Source organism: Chrysemys picta, chromosome 23, assembly GCF_011386835.1.
Source record: "Chrysemys picta bellii isolate R12L10 chromosome 23, ASM1138683v2, whole genome shotgun sequence".
Classification (NCBI taxonomy): Eukaryota; Metazoa; Chordata; order Testudines; family Emydidae; genus Chrysemys; species Chrysemys picta.
This window is the reverse complement of record NC_088813.1, coordinates 7,908,243-7,927,176: the sequence shown is the minus strand read 5'-3', so window position 1 is coordinate 7,927,176 and position 18,934 is coordinate 7,908,243. Positions and strand designations below refer to the sequence as shown.

Sequence of the window (18,934 nt, the reverse complement as noted above, 5' to 3'; positions counted from 1 at the left end):
TTTGAATGTGGCACATTGTCAGAGACTCGACGGATTTCCGGCGTCGCAGCTCTGAGGCCGTCTAATGCCATGAGCTGAGATGCGTGGGATTCATTCCCATCTCCCCCCCGGAATGGGGTGGTCTATCAGGCAGAGGCATAATTTAGCCAGTGGGGAGCTACGGAGCAAAAAAACTGGCTTCAGCCCCAGGTTCGCTATGGAGAGGCTGGACGAGATTATTATGCCACAAAGACGTATGGGGCTTCACAGTGAAGCACGGGGCCAGATTGTGACCCCAGGTACACTGGTGTCGATCCAGAGTGACTCCGCTGGTGTCAGTGGAGTCACTCTGGATTTACCAGCTGTGTCAGTGAGGTCAGAATTTGGCCTGTGATCCCTGCCCCCAAAGACTTTACAATCCAAGGGCCAGATTCTCACTCCAGTTACACCGCTGTAAATCCAGAGTGACTCTGCTGGCGTCAGTGGAGTAACCTTAGTGCAAATGAGATCAGAATCTGATTCTAGTCAGAGACGGTGACCAGATGAGTTATTATTTACAGACCCCGAGGGGTAGGGGAGATGATCCAAGAGGTCCCTCCCAATCCCATCAGGAGTGACCCTAATGCCTAAATGATAGTTCTCACGTGTGAGTGCGAGGAACAATAGACGCCCTGACAAGAAAGAAATCCAGGCAAAAAGGGGTCCCCCCTCCAATGTATTCTGGGGGTGTCTTTTGTCTCCTTCCTCTGCCACAGCTAAAGATGGAACAGGGAGGGCCAGGGCTCTCAGGGGGCACTGAGCATTCTCTCTCTCAGGTGCTTGGCAGCTGGTTCTTGTTCATGTGCTCAGGGTCTGACTGATCGCTGTATGTGGGGTCGGGCAGGAATTTCCCCCAGCTCAGACTGGCAGGAACTTTGGGGGGGTTCCACCTTTCTCTACAGCAGGGGTCTCAAACACACGGCCTGCGGGCCACATGGCACCTGCAGAGTTATTTCCTGCAGCCCACCATAGGCGCCAACTCCACTGGCAGCCATGAAACCCTCACCCCCAGCCCCTCCTCCTCCCTGCCCCCCCGGGCGAGCCGCGTCCCCGCTCCTCCGCCTACCTCCCAGCGCTTCCCGCTGCCAAACAGCTGTTTGGCGGCATTTAGGACTTTCCTGGAGGGAGGGGAGAGGAGGAGGGACGCGGCACGCTCAGGGGAGGTGGCGGGGCCGGGGCCGGGATTTGGGGAAGGGGTTGGAATAGGGGCAGGGATTTGGGGAAGGGGTTGGAATGGGGGCGGGGAATGGGTGGGAAGAGGCGGGGCAGGGCTTCATGGAAGCGGTGGAGTGGGGGTGGGGGTGGGGTGGGCTTTAACCGAAGTAATTCTAAAAGTAAATGCGTGTTTTGTCATTTGAGTGAGGTGCATTAGTGAGTGTTTATATTTTATTAAAACCCCTCTGTAGTGGGGGCAAAAGACATATCTGGCTTCAAGACTAAGCTTGATAAGTTTATGGAGGGGATGGTATGACGGGATAGTCTAATTTTGGCAATTAATGGATCTTTGATTATTAGCAGGTAAATATGCCCAATGGTCTGTGAGGGGATGTTAGAGGAGATGGGATCTGAGTTACTACAGAGAATTCTTTCCTGGGTGCTGGCTGGTGAATCTTGCCCACATGCTCAGGGTTTAGCTGATCGCCATATTTGGGGCCGGGAAGGAATTTTCCTCCAGGGCAGATTGGCAGAGGCCCTGGAGGTTTTTCACCTTCCTCTGCAGCGTGGGGCACGGGTCACTTGCTGGAGGATTCTCTGCACCTTGAGGTCTTTAAACCACGATTTGAGGACTTCAATAGCTCAGACATAGGTTAGGGGTTTGTTACAGGAGTGGGTGGGTGAGATTCTGTGGCCTGCGTTGTGCAGGAGGTCAGACTAGATGATCATAATGGTCCCTTCTGACCTTAAAGTCTATGAGTCTATAAGTCTTCGCATTACAGTTTTAAAAAAGTTACTACATTGACTTCTAATAGCATATACTATAATACTCTTCATTTTTTTCATTTTTGACTATACTTTTGTATCGTTGTATGAAAAGGTTTCAGTGATGCGGCCCTCGGGCCAATATACTAGTCCTCATGTGGCCCTCATGGTGATTTGAGTTTGAGATCCCTGCTCTACAGCGTGGGGGTGTGGGTCACTTGCCAGGATTATCTGGGTATAGCTCACATCATCTTTTCCCTGCCACTGTGGGGGCCTCAGGCCCTGGTGCACCTCGGTGCCCTTGTTCTCTGCCTGAGGCACTGCAGTGGTCCCTCACTCTCCGCCTCACTACTTATAGGGGAAAAGCTCCACACCCCTGGGTGGGGCAAAGCACAACTTTCTTTAGCCCACAGCCACAGGGTGGAGTAGACAACAACAAACAAACAGTCTCTAGAGGGGCTCTGGCCCCCTGGGCAGAACAGAGCCACAAACAGTCTTTAGCTGCCGCCGCCTGGCTGGGGCAGACTACAAGCGGCACACAGGCTTTCTGGCCTAGGGATGAATAGGCTGCCATCCCAGGGGTGGGGTCGATGGCAGGAGGTAGGGGGACCCAGGCCCACCTTACACCAACGGGTCCCAGCCCAGGGAATCCAGCTGCAACCCACTGACTCACATTCCAGCATCGGAACCAGACTACAGTCTGGTCCCCCGCTCTACTTCCTACCAGACTCTGGGTGTACGGTCCCGTGGTCCAAAGATCCTCTGTCTTCTCCGGATCCTCGTCTGCCTCCCAACAGCAAGGCGTTGGGAGCCATCTGCTCCCCTGAAGAGAGGTCCGCTCTCTCCCGTGGCTCAGCAGCAACTGAGCTCCAGAGCTCTCCTTTTCTACTTCCTGTCCCACCCTGGTGCTTCTGGTGAGGGGGGCAGGGAATATTTGGCCCCACCTCACTACAGGCACAAAATAGTCTCATCCCCTGTGGGCTGTAATACTATGGTCTAATTTCGGTTGTTGGGTTTAGTGTGCGGGTGGGCTGTGATACACAGGTCAGACTGGATGATCTGGTGGGCTCTTCCGCCATCAACTTTATCACTCTAAGACTGTAAAAGCAGATCACAGCCAGGGCTGGATTAAAGCAGTCCAGGCCCCAATCACACCATGACACAGGGCCCCCCCACTTTGTGGTGGCAGGGGGCTCCGTGCCCTTCCTGAAAAGCAGGAGCAGCAGTGTGGGGTCAGCATGGGCCCCATCTTCCCACCTTAGGAGCAGGGCTGGCTGTAGGGTCACAGCCGCTGGGGTGGACCTGGGATGAGTGATCTGTGTCCACGGCACTACACACAGCGCCCTCTGCTGGAGTGGTGTTGGCAGGGCCCCCGAGCACTGGGTGTTGAAGCGATCACCGTAATGAGATGCATGGGTCAATCACACTCCTCAAAGCTCGTCATAGGCTCTCTGAAGACTCAGGCAGCTACCGCTGCTTTGGTTACAGTTGGGCCACGGTTTCAAGCTTTTCTGTGCAACTATCAGGGCAAGAAACTGACTTTTGTTAAGACAAAACGAAATCCTACAGTCTGATATAATCACAACAACTTCAGGAGCTGGTGCCTTAGGCCTGGGATTATGATGTCTATGCTTTAATCCGCCCTTAGTCGTGCCGTCTTATTTAGAGTTTAGTTCAATGTAACTTGAATTTAAATAAACATGAACAAGAACAGGCTTCGGGGCTCTAGAATAGCTTCAGTAGGACCTTGGTCGGAGATGATCACTTTCTGCAATATTGATAGATCACGTCTGCTTTCCGCTCCCTGTCCTGGTTACATAATGTTCTCATGCAAATTTTATAAGAGAAAATATAAAATTGCCTATGCATAAAAAATGACTCACTGGAAAACTGATCACATTGAACTTAACTATGTTTTGATCCACAGCCAAACTGCTTCATTTATTTGAAGTGTAAATTATTCCTTTATCTAACGCCCAGTTCACGGGGAGTTCAAGGCCATTTGCTTTTAATGGGTCTCTAATCAGAAAGTTTTACAAAGTATTGGGGGGCAAGGTAGAGAAAGCATTTGGGAGGAAACTTGAAATCCTCTTTTGTCAATTTATAGATGCAAGGTTTCTAATCCCCACACCCCCACCTCGGTTCAACCACCAACTCCTCTGCATTGCTGGAGGGCACTTCTCAGAGCTGTTTTCTCTGGTGAATTCGCTTTCAAATGGCACAATTTCAGACAAAGAATGGGTACTGTTTAGAAACTCTCAAACCTCACATCCAGGCAGCGTTTGTCCTTATGATCCAGCCTGAAATCTTTAATGCAACGGGCAGGTCTATATTACAGTAACACAAGACTCCCTAGGCCCCAGTGCGATGCTTCTTGGGGTATCCTGGATGGGGACTTACCTGGCTAGCCCCTGCCTCTAGACAGAGGGAGTTTTGCTTGTGGTAATGGGATGTCATCTCCCTAACACCACCAGCCACTCAAGCACTCCTCTCCGGACTATGCCAACCCTTGCTTTGCCTTGCAGGTTAACAAGAGGAGCACCCAGGCCCTGACACTGGCTCCTTGGCTGCTCTTTAAAGAAAACAAAACCCAGATCCAAACTTCACAGGGGTTTGAAATCCAAACTCCCATCCAAAGCAGGGAGTTGAGCCCAAACCCTAGGCTAGACCCCTAATCGCTGGGCAATCCTTCCTCTCTAATGGGGGAGATCAAACGCAGAAAAGAGCAACTGTTTCTACATTGGCTTATGGAAGTGTGGAAAGATACTGAAGGTTAGGAAGATACTGGTAATTTTCATATCAAAGCACAAGCGTAAATTCTGGGCCCAAGTACTTCTGGGAAAACAAACAGCTAAACAATGGAGAGCACCCAACCCGTACTCAGAAAGCAACGCTTGAACTTAGTCTGAGTACAGGTCATGTGAAAGATATAAATGAGACACTTTTACATAGGATATAGTCAAATAATGAATTATAAACAAATGCAGGCATTTCTAAGGTGCTAATCACTGTGATTTCTAAGTGCTGTGGAATTTGACTCATTGACTCTAAGGCCTGGTCCACACTAACCCCCCACTTCGAACTAAGATACGCAACTTCAGCTACGTGAATAACGTAGCTGAAGTCGAAGTATCTTAGTTCGAACTTACCGCGGGTCCACACGCGGCAGGCAGGCTTCCCCGTCGACTCTGCGTACTCCTCTCGCGGAGCAGGAGTACCGGCGTCGACGGCGAGCACTTCCGGGATCGATCCGGGATTGATTTATCGCATCTAGACAAGACGCGATAAATCAATCCCAGAAGATTGATTGCTTACCGCCAGACCCGGAGATAAGTATAGACGTACTCTAAGTGTATTTCTCTAGGAAACAGCTGGAGATATTCCAGTAATAAATGTACCTATCTCCAAAGGGAGGGAAAAAATCTCATTTACATTAACAGTACCTGGGTGGAGATCAAATGAATACATCCGAGAACAGAATGTATCCTCTAAAAAGTTTAAGTCAGACTTAGACTGGAGCCTTACCCTGTCCCCAGTACTAAGTATATAAGAATCAAACTATTAGAGGATGCTACCCATGAGTATACAAGGTTGTAGAAAAATTGCATATGCAATTTCCCAAGTAACACAATGAAGTCACGCTATTATACTCTTCACTCTCACCCCTTCGAGGCATTAAAAAGTCCAAAGATAAAAGGAAACTAAGAACTCAAAATGGAGTCATCCATTAAGTGTAGGAGCCCATCCTACTCTTCAAACTACCCATCCTTTGGTTGGTCGCCAAGGGTCCGGTCATCCCACCCGTTGAGTGGCTCATCCAACCCGCAAGCTGTCTCAGTCTCTCCCAGGAGAAGCAGAGCTCTGCCCTCCCTCCTCGCTAGCCCCCAACTCAGGTGAGCCTTCTCCACACCTGATATCTGCTGCAGGTGTAGTGGGGCGGGACTAACGGGGTCCACAGGCCCTCACTAACCCCCTCCCGTCACAGTCCCAGGGGTCACCCAGGAACCAGAGAGTCCAAACTCCACTTTCAAGAAAGAGCCCCTCCACATCAGGCTTAACTCACCTTGGCAAAGGAGCGCGGGGACACTTGCACCACAGCTACCTGTTTGTGGAGAGGCAGAAGAATTCACGCTCTAGGGCTGAGCGTGCAGCAATTGCCTCCAGCAGTGAATTCCCTATTAAGAGAAAAAGAGAGGGGCAGATTCTTGGCTGGTGTAAACTGACTTCAATAGAGTGATGCTGGCCCAGAGTCTTAAAACCTAGACCTCCTCCCAGAACTGAAATAAGGACTTTTGTGTAACTGAGTGCAAATAACAACTGGGTTGTCCAAGGGCAGTTTTGAGAGTTTTAAAATGATGTGCCTGCTTTCTTTTTGATCTTGCAGCAACAGATGGATTTTTGCAGGATCCCCTCCCTCAGCAATGACTAGAAAAATCAAAATGAAAGAGACCAGGACAGTAGTTCCACCAGCCCCGAGAGCTCATTTTGGAAATTTTAAAGAAGAGGAGCATGGTGAGAGGATTGGATTCCATGTTATGCCCTGAATTTGCTAGCTGGCGGAATGCGTGTACACATTCCCAACTAAGCCAATGTTAGCTAGACACAGCTCTTCCACTCTTGGACTGGTCTTAAGCAACTGTAGCCACGTCAGGCCTTTAGGGCAGAATTCTGACAGATTCCATCTCTCTCCTGCTTCAGCTCTCAAAGGCTCAGTAAAACCATTCCCAAGGGGGAGGGATAGCTCAGTGGTTTGAGCATTGGCCTGCTAAACCCAGGGTTGTGAGTTCAATCCTTGAGGGGGGCCACTTAGGGATCTAGGGCAAAATCAGTACTTGGTCCTGAAGGCAGAGGGCTAGACTTGATGACCTTACAAGGTCCCTTCCAGTTCTAGGAGATAGGATATCTCCATTAAAAAAAAAAAAAAAAAAAAAAAACTAAAGTAGTGACCACAGGCTGCCTTAATACAATACTTTGCATAGTCTATAGTGTCTTTCCTAGGAGGATCTCAAAGCACTTTACAAACTAGTCTCCCAATGCCCTTGTGAGATAGGTAGGTATCCTCCCTTGTACTGATGAGGAAAGTGACACACCCAGAGGTGAAGGGAGTTAACGGCAGGGCTCAGAGCAGAACCTAGGAAGTGTTTCCCTGTTCTAACCACTAGAGAACACTGCCCTCCTAGAAGTTGCAATACAGAAGTACCAAATATCTAGATTTATTTTTATCACTTTATTTAAGAAGCTTTAACAGGTTTACAAATCACTGTTTTAAACACCCAGGTGAGTACATAAACAGGAACCATGCAGGAAATAAAAAAAAAAAAAACAGAAGGGAAAAGAGAAGATTGTGCTTCCACCAACTGTGGCCTGAAACTGTCCAAGAATATCCAGATGTCTAACACCTCAGGCTTTGTCTACACTGGACTTTCGTCGGCAAAATTTTGTCGTTCAGAGGTGTGGAAAAAAAAACACGCATACCCCCGAATGACAAAAGTTTTAGCGACGTAAAGCACCGATGTGAACAGCGCTTTGTGGGCGGGAGAGCTCTCCTGCCGACAAAGAGCAGCTACACTGCGCATCTTTTAGCAGCATGGCTGTAGCAGCACAGCTGTGTCGCTAAAAGGTGCGTCATGTAGACATAGCCTAAGTGAGGGTAGAAAAAGGAGGCTTCAACCAGCAAAGCGGGCAATTCAAAGGCTGGCGCAGAGGAGGCACACAGTAACAGCTATGTATTGCTGCTACCAAGATGTGAGGCTCAGCCAGCATCATGCATCTGGGATACCAGCACATTACTCACCAATTCAGCAGGGTCCATCGAAGTCAGGCGAGGCTCCACAAAATGGCACATTCCAAGAGCGCATGTTTCCAGTTAAGAGCAGCATCAAAGCCGGCTCTTTCTACACATAACTCCCAGCCGGAATTCTGAGTCAACGAGCCATCAACTCGTGTCCCCATTCCCAGCTGTTTCAGCGAATAGAGTGCATTTCATTTGGTCTCTGGATAGGATTCCTTTAAAGAAGGGTGTTCTCTCCAGGCCCCCAGAGATGGAGGCTAGTGGGTAGTAATCTGGGTATTATTTTCTCTCATAACCAGCTGTATCCCTCCTTTCATGCAATCTACTATTTCACAGCAGGGTCAGCTCAGGGCTGCCAAAACGAAGCATAAACACTGCACTACTTGGCAGAAGTCTGGGGACAGGCAGAATGTCAAAATTTTTTTAGTCAGAGACAGAAGGTTTGTCTACCACTTCACTAGCTGTGATCTGTAAAGCAGTGAGGAAGTATGGTGCTGGACATGAGTTCAAAAGAGCAGTAATATTATATACGAAAGGATAACTAGATGACATCACATAGGGCCAGATCACCCACATTGCTGTTTTATCTTCAGCTTAAAACAAGAGGACTCCTCATGCACTGGGGCTGCAATTCAAAACACTGCCAGAGGCATACAGAATCCTTACTGTAGATTGATTAGCGATCAACCAATCCAACACAAGCTTGTTAAAATCCAAACACAAAGCTTGTTTCATATAGCAAGCACAAACTAAGCTATGTGCTTACATCTGTATAAGAAGAGATACTCAGAGTTCGAATGGGACAAAAAATTCCATGTGCGCTTGAATTAAACAGTCTGCATTTGGGTGAATGGGAGTAAAGCTTGTCTACAGCACCGGAGGCAAAGGTATTCGCAAAGATTTTGATGAGGGTGTTTGATGGAATGAGATACATTAAGGTTATAGCACAACATATTGATACCAAGCTCATTGTGCTGACAAAAATACATGCAGCATGTAAAATTCCAAGAGCATAGAAACACAAGAGCACTGCGAAATAACGCAAAAGCTCAATTTGACCGGGGGGGTCAAAATGAGATGTTACTGGACAGACACCAGACACTGACTGACTGATCTAGATGCTGTAATAATAAAAAAAAAGCCAAGTTACTGCAGATCAAAATATCTGAATAAAGTCACTGAATGCGAACACTATGACTCCTTACCCCAATAGGAACAGTTCTGGAAGTTACGTCTAGACTTCAAAATGCCAGTGTTTTTAATTTTGGGTGCATGACAAGGGTTTTGGCAGGTCCAGCTTCAGCTGAGAAAGTCAAAAGTCTGCACTTTCAACTCTCCCCTTTTAGTAGGTATAAGTTTAAATGACTTCCCTTTGGGCTTGTCTCCGCACCTGAGCTACATTAAAGCATCTTCTACAAGAATTGACTATCTGGATGGGTGGAACGAATTGTTGATCTGCTAATTTGGGAAGACGGTGAACACCACCACGCTGCATAATGTTTGCAACATATCAAAAGAAGAGAACTTTAAACTCAACAGGAACGAATGCCAGACTGGGCTAACTGAAATCAGTTATGTGAGACACATAAGTGACCAGAGTCCAGCCAGACCCCAAGGAAGCAGAAACAACTGTACAAATAGAAAGACCCTCAAATGAAGAGGCCTTGCACAGATTCATGCTGATGTTAACATGTCATCTCTAATTTGTTACGAATTAGGTACTTCAATCACAGCGCTTTTTGAGGATAGTACAGAATGGCATTGGGATGAGTGGCAAGAAAAGAAACTTTAGGGGTTGAAGTTGTCACAAGAACAAAAATTCCGAAATATTCTGAGATTAAGAGCCTAAAATCTCAGCTGATACAAGTTCCCATTTGTATGGAGCTGACCTGTGTGATGATCGCCTGGAGCACTAATACACAACTGAACTACACTCAGATTGGAAGCAAAAATACTGGAACTTGTCTTTGGCTGTAAGCAGTTTCATGGGTATGGTTATGGACACAAAACATTCCTCAAGTCAGCAGATTCTCACCTTTGTCCCCCTCACCCAGTTCATATGACTGCAGGCAAGAAATGAAGCCCACTTCCTTACCAACACCCATGTGTGTCAGATCCTTATTACAGCAAACTCAGGAAGAATCAGACACACTGAAACAAGAATTATATTAATTTTATTCACATTTCCAGAAGAAAGCATCAGTGGTAGCTCAATGTCAAACATGGGGCAACTAGCATAAAAGGTTCAAGTATTAAATAGCAAACAACTTTCAAACACTGAAATGAAAACCTCACTGTGAATTCCCTCATTTTGCTCATATTTCCAGTTCAAGTCATAGAAGTTTGAAAATAAACTAGCTCATCACATGATGGAGAGAATGTCAAAAAATTTAAAGCTTTCTGTGGTATCATTCCCTTAACAGGGCATAAAAGTAGCAGGCAGGAAATCTTCTACAGCGGAACTGGCTTATCCCCTGGGCTGAATTCTTTTTTTTTGGTTGTATGATTTTGCTGTTAGTGGCGCCGACTGATTCTGTCCAACTCTAATGCGATTAATTACCCAGAGCAGAAATTTGCTACCATCAGTTTACCAGGATGTTCATTTGTGATGACACAGAAATGTGAAAACAAGACTCCCTGCTAAGAGGGATTAAAAAGAAAAGACCTGAACATTTTGGATTTCTAAAAAGGGGATGGGACTGCAACATACTATACAAATATAACAAAAATCATTTAGAACTGCTACTTTCCAATTGCCTTGCTGATCCATGTCTAATAGTTGTCATGCTTTCTATTGCTGTGTTGATAAATAATAGATTTATCCTTTGATTGTTTTTTTTAAATGGCTATTGTCTTTTAAGACTGAAATTCAGCCAGGCAGACTGCTGTTTTTTTTGCTTATGTTACTGGTCCGATCATGAAAACCCTCAAACCAAGTGACAAGAGCCAAATTTTTTTGCTTTCTACTTTAAAGGACATTAAAGAGCAGGTTTCAAACTAACAAAAGAAATATAATTCAAACATGTGCTTTCAGACCTCTTTCCTAAAGACACAAATATTGACTAGCATTTACAAAAGATATGTTTGCATTGCAGCTGGAAGCGTGCGTCCCAGCTTGGGCAGACAGACACGCACTAACGCCACCTGAACTAGCGAGCTAAAAACAGCAGGGGAGCAGGGGGCTAACCACCCTAGTTTGTACCCTGAGGTCTGGGCGGGTTTGTATTTAGGGGGCCTACCCCAAGCTGCTGCTTGTACTACCCTGGGCTATGCTGCTATTTGAAGCGTGCTAGGTTGAGCAGAGCTAGCGCGTGTCCATCTACCTGGGCTGGGAAGCACGCCGAAGTAAAACTTCAGTGTTTTATTTTTTTAGCTTTCCAATGAAATTATTGGAAATGTGATGGGGAAAAGATTTGAAATCGTGAATCGTTATTGTAAAGTTGTTTGTTTTTATTAAAAATAGATATATCTGTGGAAGGAAGAGAGCTAATAACAGATGCACATGTTCTTGCTTATTCTGTGAAGAAAGTTACCAGATTAGAAAAATAGGCACAAGAAGCATATTCCTCCTCCTTCTATCCCTAAACGGTTCCCTTCCTTCTTCCTGTCTGGAAGCTACCGCTACTGTTCTGCTTGAATAAACTCCAGGCAAGTACAAATTCTCTTCTTTGATGCAGCTGGCTGGGAAGCCCCTAAATTAAAGATCTCACTTCTCTCTGAATAATTCCAGTGACTGCAATCCTCATGGCTTGTTTCACCAATGTTCATTCTTTCTCTCTTTTTTGCCAGGAGCCAAACTGCTGTTCCCACTGAGGGTCCCAATTTAGGGAAGGAAGGAAAACAGGAACCTAGGTAGGACCTGCTTATTGGGAACAGAAACATAGTAAAACACTGCACTCCCATAGCACAATTCATCAATGTCAAAGCACTTTACACAGATGGGTAAGTTGCATCCTGGTTTTACAGAGCCTGGTGAGGCACGGTGATGAAGTGACTCGCTGAAGATCACACAAGCACGTCAGTGGAATAACCAGGACCTGAACCCAAGATGCCTTCTACTCCTCTGCTCTAATCACTAAGTATTTGTGTCTCAATTAGAATGGGAAGTGTATCAGTGCATGAGATGTGCTACTTGTGATTCCTATTATAGGGACCCTTTTCTTAGGGTGAAGTTTATCATAAAATGAAAAGCTTCACCATAAAAAAGGAGCCCACCGTATTCTAAGTCACCCCACAGCATTTCTTTATATAGTACCAGTATGCTTAGACTATGATAATGAAATCGTGCTCTTTGGTGATTATCCCGTTATCACATTGGAAATGTACTTATTTTATAAAGTGCAAATCTGACCCAGCACCATAAAGCTGCATTAAATTACTAAACTCTACTGCAGTGGTGCATGCAGCACATCATCTGTTATTTAATATTTCAGATTAATCACAGCGACTCCCTCCCACCACTCGCTCTCAGTAACTCTTCGGTGTGGAAGGCTTAAACTCCTTAACTCCTTATACAAAAATAGAAAGCTGGGAGACATATTGCTCCTCAAATTAATCCTACACTGACTGATTCAGCAGTCTGGATTCTGCTCTATTTACAATTTTAAAGGACTTTTTACTTGACAAAGGTTACGGAGACCTTGCGATCAGAAGCTGAAAGGTAAAGTTGGAACGTGGATGTGGCTGGAAGACCAACAGTTGCCCTTATAACTGTGTCACACAGTTGTGTACGAAGCCTTTAAATAGAGGTTGGTAGTTCATAACTTAGCTGTTGCGGTAGGTGTGGGACTAGGACAAAGGCAGCGACACTGGTGATATAGACTCCAAGTACAACAGCTGGAGGTTTTTGGCGGTGTCTGAGGGTGGTTCATCTCGTCCCACTGTACAGTCCCCTGGGAAATTCATCCAGCATTGGTCTTGACTGTCCAACCTCCTGAGGATCCCTCTGACCACCCCCTTCTCCCACATGCACACAAAATCCCCAAGCGGATTTCCGATATACAACTACCCAGTGAACAGGTTGGCCAGGGATGAAGCCACGATGGTCCAAGGCATGGGAGGACACAGAACAGAGCTCTTGGGGATGGAAGAAGTGATCACTTCCCCCAGGTGTTGCTATATTGAAAGGAGTTTTCAGTGTATTAATAATTGTGTGTAATTGTCACATATTGGGCATCAAACAAGGGGCCTTCTGCCTGTAAAAATGACACTGTGACTTTTGGAAGAGCAGGAAATATTGCCAGTACTTTATTGGTACCAAAGTGTGTGGATTGTTATGTATTGCACAAGGACATAGCTACACACTTTGTCCCCCCCGATACGATTGCTACCTGTCTCATTTTGGACAAACTAGTTCCCTTATTTGAACCTCTGCCTTCCCCAAATATGCTCAGAATGTCCGGTGCCATTGGCAAGTTGGGGGTAGGGAATTTTAAGCAGAGGTGGCTGCCTCGCTCTGTTCCCATTCTCTCTCGGCAGAAGCCTCTTCTCACCCCTGCATGCAAAAGGCACTTTTCCCTTTCCATTCAAATCCTCAGCCTCATCCAAGGAGCCTTCTCTGCCAATTCTGCCTGCAGCGATGCTGGAACGCTCCGAGGAACTCTGACATGACAGTGTCATGACAAGCTTTAGTCATTCAACACAGTGCCTGCTGTTTAAAAACTAAAGCAAATGTTTTTAGGGGGTCCTGTTCACAATGGGAGGAGAGCCATGCTAGCTACAACTGGGTTTAAACATGATTGTTTAAACATGGTGCTGCTCTTAAGGTGGTGAGGGTCTTAATGAGACCACCAAATTCATGAATGCTCTTTACCATGTCATTTCTCAGTAAGATCTCCATGGTATAGAGATGACAATAGTCCAGACTATCCCTCGTGGGAATGCATGAGCTAGGATCATTCTTCTAAATACCTTTAGCGTGTCCACTCCTTCAGTGGAGATCTCTGCCCAACCACTGCCTGTCTTAAAAGAGAACTTCTTCCAATCACTGGCCTATCTTAGAGCTCTCTCCAAAAATAACGTAAACCATCTCTGGGATGGAGCCGTTTTGACCCCCAATGCTGCGGTTCTGTTGATCTGCAGGCATCTCATTAGCTGAGAGTACTTAACAGCCAAGACCAAGAAGACGAACTGTGGGATTTTAAAACCAGTCTAGAAAAGGCCAGCAGTTGATTCCTAGTGGTGAGGAATTCAAGTGCATTGCTTTGAAGTGCAACCCGCCCCCCTTTGTTCTCCTACTGTCCCCCTCAAGTTTTAAACACCCAGAATATATTGAACACGCTGGTGATCATTCAGACTCTTTCAGGCACTATCGTTAGGCAGAACAGTCATTTTGCTCAGAGGGATTTGCTTGAGATAGCAGCTCCTCTAATAATATCACCCTGGATTCCCCTTATAATGGGAGGTTTCTTGTAGATCTTAAAAAGAGATCAATATACCAAAACCAAATTCAATTAGAAAATAGAATCATCTCCTCTTCCTGGAAGTGACAGCACCCCCATCCCAGGCTGGGGCAGGATTTTTACATCTTCGATATCCTTTCAACGGGTTTCACTTTAAGTCAGTCTGAAACGTGATCAGGCCCTGCTTACAAATGTTCCGGTCAGTCTATTCAGCACTGTGTAAAGCAGGCACTAAGCACTCGGTTGCTGATGCGTTCCCCCTGTTCCTCTTTGTCCCCTCTCGGCCTGCATCAGAGGGATCTCCTCAGTCTTCTTCTGCGGATTTGAACATGAGGATGGCATTGTAGATTTTCAGTGCAGGGCCCAACTTAATGCTCAGTATTTTAACTATGTCCGCCTGGTTCAGGAGGAGGAAGGCTTCACCGTCTATCTGCTGTAGGATGGAGAAACAGTACGAAATGAAGATTACTGCCAGGAAACTTCCATGATTCCCTCCCCAGCTCCCGGCTTTCAACTAACATAAAAATAATGTATTAGGTGCTGAAGAAGGAAAGCAGAGTGACAGGCCTTGAGCCTTGAACTCCTGTATTTATCCACAGATAGACATGCATAAGGTAAGCTTCCCGCACATGCTGCCCTTTTCAACATGACTCAATCCTAATGTAGAGGGACCATCTCTGGAAGTGAAAGCGCCTATGCTGAGACTACTGACAAGGGTGCAGTTAGTGGCTGTTATGATGGTGGGTTATGTCCGTTAGGAACTATATTGTGGCCTAAGGATTACTTCTATTTTAAAATTCAGATGCAATCAAGGATCCTATAAACTAGTCAGAAAGTAAAATCATACACCCGACTCTCTAAAAAATCCGGAAAAATCATGGAAAGCAAATCTCCAGTAGGATGTTATTCAGAAACCACACAAATCATGGGCTGCAGTAATACAACACTCTGCTACTTGATACAGAGCTTCTTGGAGTCCCATTAAAACTGTTCAGGGCAAAACTTAAAGGCGAGGGATCTTTGACCTGCAGATTTGCATGAATGCTTTGGTCACAGATGCTGAAATCTCATAGCTGAGAAACAGTTTCCTGTGATTTAAAAGTTTGATTATTTTCAGAACTACAATTCTGCCCACGTAAGCAGAAAACAAAATAGATTCATGAAAAATCAGTTTCAAAGGCACAAAATGAGATTGTTTTGTTTAGGAAGGAGAAACAAGAGAGGTATATAAAACAGTGCATGGTACTGTGAAGATAAAAGTGTCTGCTCCTATTTACCCTCCTTCGTAATACAAGTGCAAGGGAAATCCAGTTAAACTGAAAGGAAGCACATTTAAAACTGATTAAGGTAACCCTCTTCTTATGTTTTTACAAAATACATATTTAAGCTGTGGAACTCACTGCCACCAGGTATCTCTGAGTCTCAGACCTTAGCAAATTTTTTTTAAAAAGGGAGTAGACATTTACATGGATTAACAAGAACATTCACAGTTACCCTAGAAAAGATAAAGTTATAATTCCTATAGACCCCTAGTGCTTCAGGGCATAAGCCAAATATTAACTGATAGAGGCTAGAAAGGCATTTCTGTTATAGGCAAGTGTGACAAGGTGTGCTGAGTCTAACAACATCCTGTCACTCTGATACCCACCGGTATTATATTATTTGGTATTCACTGGGACCTAATTGGACGACAAGTAGTTGACAGAGGGTGTCAATTAACTGAGTAGAGCTACAGCTGAAGGGCTAATGGAAAGGGAAGCAGCCCTAGCAGGTGGGACTGTACACACTGATAGGAAGGAAGTGCAAGAGAGGAGGGAGTCTGAAGGAAGGCAGGACTGGCTGCAAGGAAGCTGGCTATGGAATGCAAATACACCTCTACCCTGATATAAGGCGACCCGATATAACACAAATTTGGATATAACGCGGTAAAGCAGCCCTCCGGTGGATCAAAGCAAGTTCCATATAACGCGGTTTCACCTGTAATGCAGTAAGATTTTTTGGCTCCCGAGGACATGTTATATCGGGGTAGAGGTGTACATGTAAATAAAACACTATAGGCTGTAGCCTGCTGAAAGAACATGATAAAGCACAGTGGTGAAGGAAACCTGGAGTGGTTGTGGTCTGTGATTAAGGCCTGAAAGGACTCTCTGGGGGACCACCCTGCGACAGCAAACTACTCCACAGATGTCCATTACAGGGTTCTGCAGCATCTGGCATTGGCCAATGTCAGAAATAGGGTCCTGGACTAGGGATGGCACATTTCTGATCCAGGATGACAATTCTTACATCCCTAGGATTTTTTTCTAACTGGAAATCTATTGATTTTAACAATTGGCTGAATAGTGTGGGTCTGTCTAATTACACTGGACAGTCATGTGGGCAAGGCAAAGAACTGGGGATTTTAAGGTCAGGCTTGACAAAGCCCTGGCTGGGATGATTTAGTTGGGGATTGGTCCTGCTTTGAGCAGGGGGTTGGACTAGATACCTCCTGAGGTCCCTTCCAACCCTGAGATTCTATGATTCTATGAACTGGGAGCCAGATCTTATTTCTATTCCTCTATTCATAAAAACACTGCGCGATCTTATGTGAGTCACTTAACCTCTCTGTGCCTCAGTATCTGCAACTGTAACATGGGAATGTTAGCAATGCTCCCTAACTCCTAGGGGGTCGCACAACTTAATTCATGAATGTTTGTAAGATGCTCAGGTACAGGACAGCTGTGATGAGATTCCTAGAAATAAACAGAGAGCTGCTTAAATAAAACCAAATGGATCTAAAAAGTGTGCTGCAAAGCGGTCGTATATTTCAGCATGATATTTTGGGTCTGATACAATTATTACAGCTTCACACTGATCCTGTTACTTTCTAAGTCATTTTATTTTAGAGAGACCACTGCTGAATTAGTCCCAGACGCAAATGTAATAACAATGCCTATGATATACTATGTGTCACTTTGTTCCATCCTGCTTGGCTTCTTTCTAAAATTCTTTGCACGATTCGTTCTCTTTCGTGCTAAGATAGCTCAATAAGAAAATAAAGCATCAACTTCCTCTCCTCCCCAAAGCCTGCACGGGGTTTATTTACCTAAACAGAATGCAGTTACAGGCCTGATTACAGCTAACGGATTATTCTAGTGGAATTCAGAGGTTCTGTCAGTCACACCTGAATACTTGCCAGATTCTGGCTTAAGCTCAGCCCTTTATTAAAAGGGTTTTAATTTCGACCTGACAATTTAGTTTGAATACGAGTCTGAAAATACATGAACCCCTTCATGCCAAGGTTAGGGACTGGTGCTTAGCAGGGCTCTGGACTGCTGGAGGCAAGAGGTGAAATAGGAAGTGGCTATGCTGGGAATGAAATTAGCTCTAACTACACGATATCAAAAGTTTGAATGGTGGATTTATTAGTAGATTTACCAGGAGAATCTCATTTATCTACACACTTTGTCAGGAATCGGGTTATTTCCCTGTGCTCAGTTACATTGGAAAGTCCCCCATTTCTGTCCATGTCCCCCACTCTATTTAGTTAAACAGTGTTCCACTGTAATATTACCTTCGGTACAGTACTTTCTGAAAGCCTCAAACTGTTTTACAGAATGAAAATATGGACCAATATACAGAACTATGAGCATGACTTCCATTTGCCTGCCACTGAAATGCAGCCATCTCAGGGGTGAAATCATTTATGTATTTCTGGATTTATTAAAAATATGCCCATTACAATGAGCGCTGTGTACTATTATTTATTCGGAACCCAAGTACATGCTAAGTGCCTTGCAGAACATAGAGAAGATATAGTCCCTATCCTCAAGAAGGTACAATTGAAATAGACAACACACTGATGGCACAAAAGGGAAGCACGAATAAGCAAGCTGATCAAAGGAGTGTTAAGTACACCCTGAGTTGCACCTGGAAATGTAATTGGAAGCCAGTAGAGTCCAGAGAGCAAAGGTATGATTCATTAGAGAAAATGTGCTGAGTAAGCAGACGGCCAGGTTCTGCAGTAGCTGAGGTTTTTGAGTGGTGTTCAAAGGCCAGGTAGAGTGCAGTGCAGGAATCCAACTTGGGAGTGACAAAGGCAGGGAAAATTGTGGCCAGATTTGCATCCAAGAGGAAAGCCTACAACTTCCTAAACAGCTGCAGATTCAAAAAAGTCTCATCCGTTGTTGCTGCCTAGGAATCCAGGAAGAGCCCGCGATCCCTAAGAGAATCCCCAGGTTGCCAACCTCACTAACAAAAGCAGACATACCTAAGGCTGCATGTCTATCATGGAGGTCACGGACGCCACAGATTCCGTGACTTTCTGTGACTTCTGCAGTGGCTGGTACAGCTGGCCCAGGGTCTGCCTGAGCCGGGCAGCCCCTGGATTAGCAGCAGTTTGGATGGGGGAGGGGGCTCAGGACTGAGATAGGGGAAGCACTTACCTCGGGGAGGCTGGGGGAGGAGGATCTCCCGGGAGCAGCCGGCATGTCCCTGCAGCTCCTAAGCAAAGGGGCCAGGGGGCTCTGCGCACTGCCCCTGCCTACAGGCACCACCCCCGCAGCTCCCATTGGCTGTGCTTCCCGGCCAATGGGAGCTGTGGAGATGGCGCATGTGGCGGGGGTGGCGTGCGGAGTCCCCCTGGCCTTCCCTCCCCCTAGGAGCTGCAGGGACATGCCGGCTGCTTCCAGGGAGCTGCGTGGAGCCAGGTAGGGAGTCTGCCAGCCCGGGGGTCCCGGGCTGTGCACCGCCCACCTCCCCCTCAGTATCAGAGATCCTGGGACACCCCCCAGCACTCATGGTGCCTCTGGACCACCCCCCCAGA

General features: G+C 46.0%; 1 protein-coding gene across 9 annotated transcripts in view; it reads right to left on the bottom strand.

Moving 5' to 3' along the window:
- Positions 1–9,884: 9,884 nt before the first annotated feature.
- Positions 9,885–18,934, bottom strand: part of LOC101947078 (lethal(3)malignant brain tumor-like protein 4) — a 76,019-nt gene continuing 66,969 nt past the window's right edge. For 8 of the 9 annotated variants that reach the window (XR_010594657.1, XM_024105842.3, XM_008168907.4 and 5 more), the window contains one exon: positions 9,885–14,563. Coding sequence is in view for 7 of the 9 variants with exons in the window: in XM_024105842.3 (XP_023961610.1) it covers positions 14,435–14,563 (129 nt within the window). In the remaining 2 variants the exon portion in view is untranslated. The remainder of the gene's footprint in view (positions 14,564–18,934) is intronic. The other variant, XR_006176118.2, reaches the window with a different exon arrangement.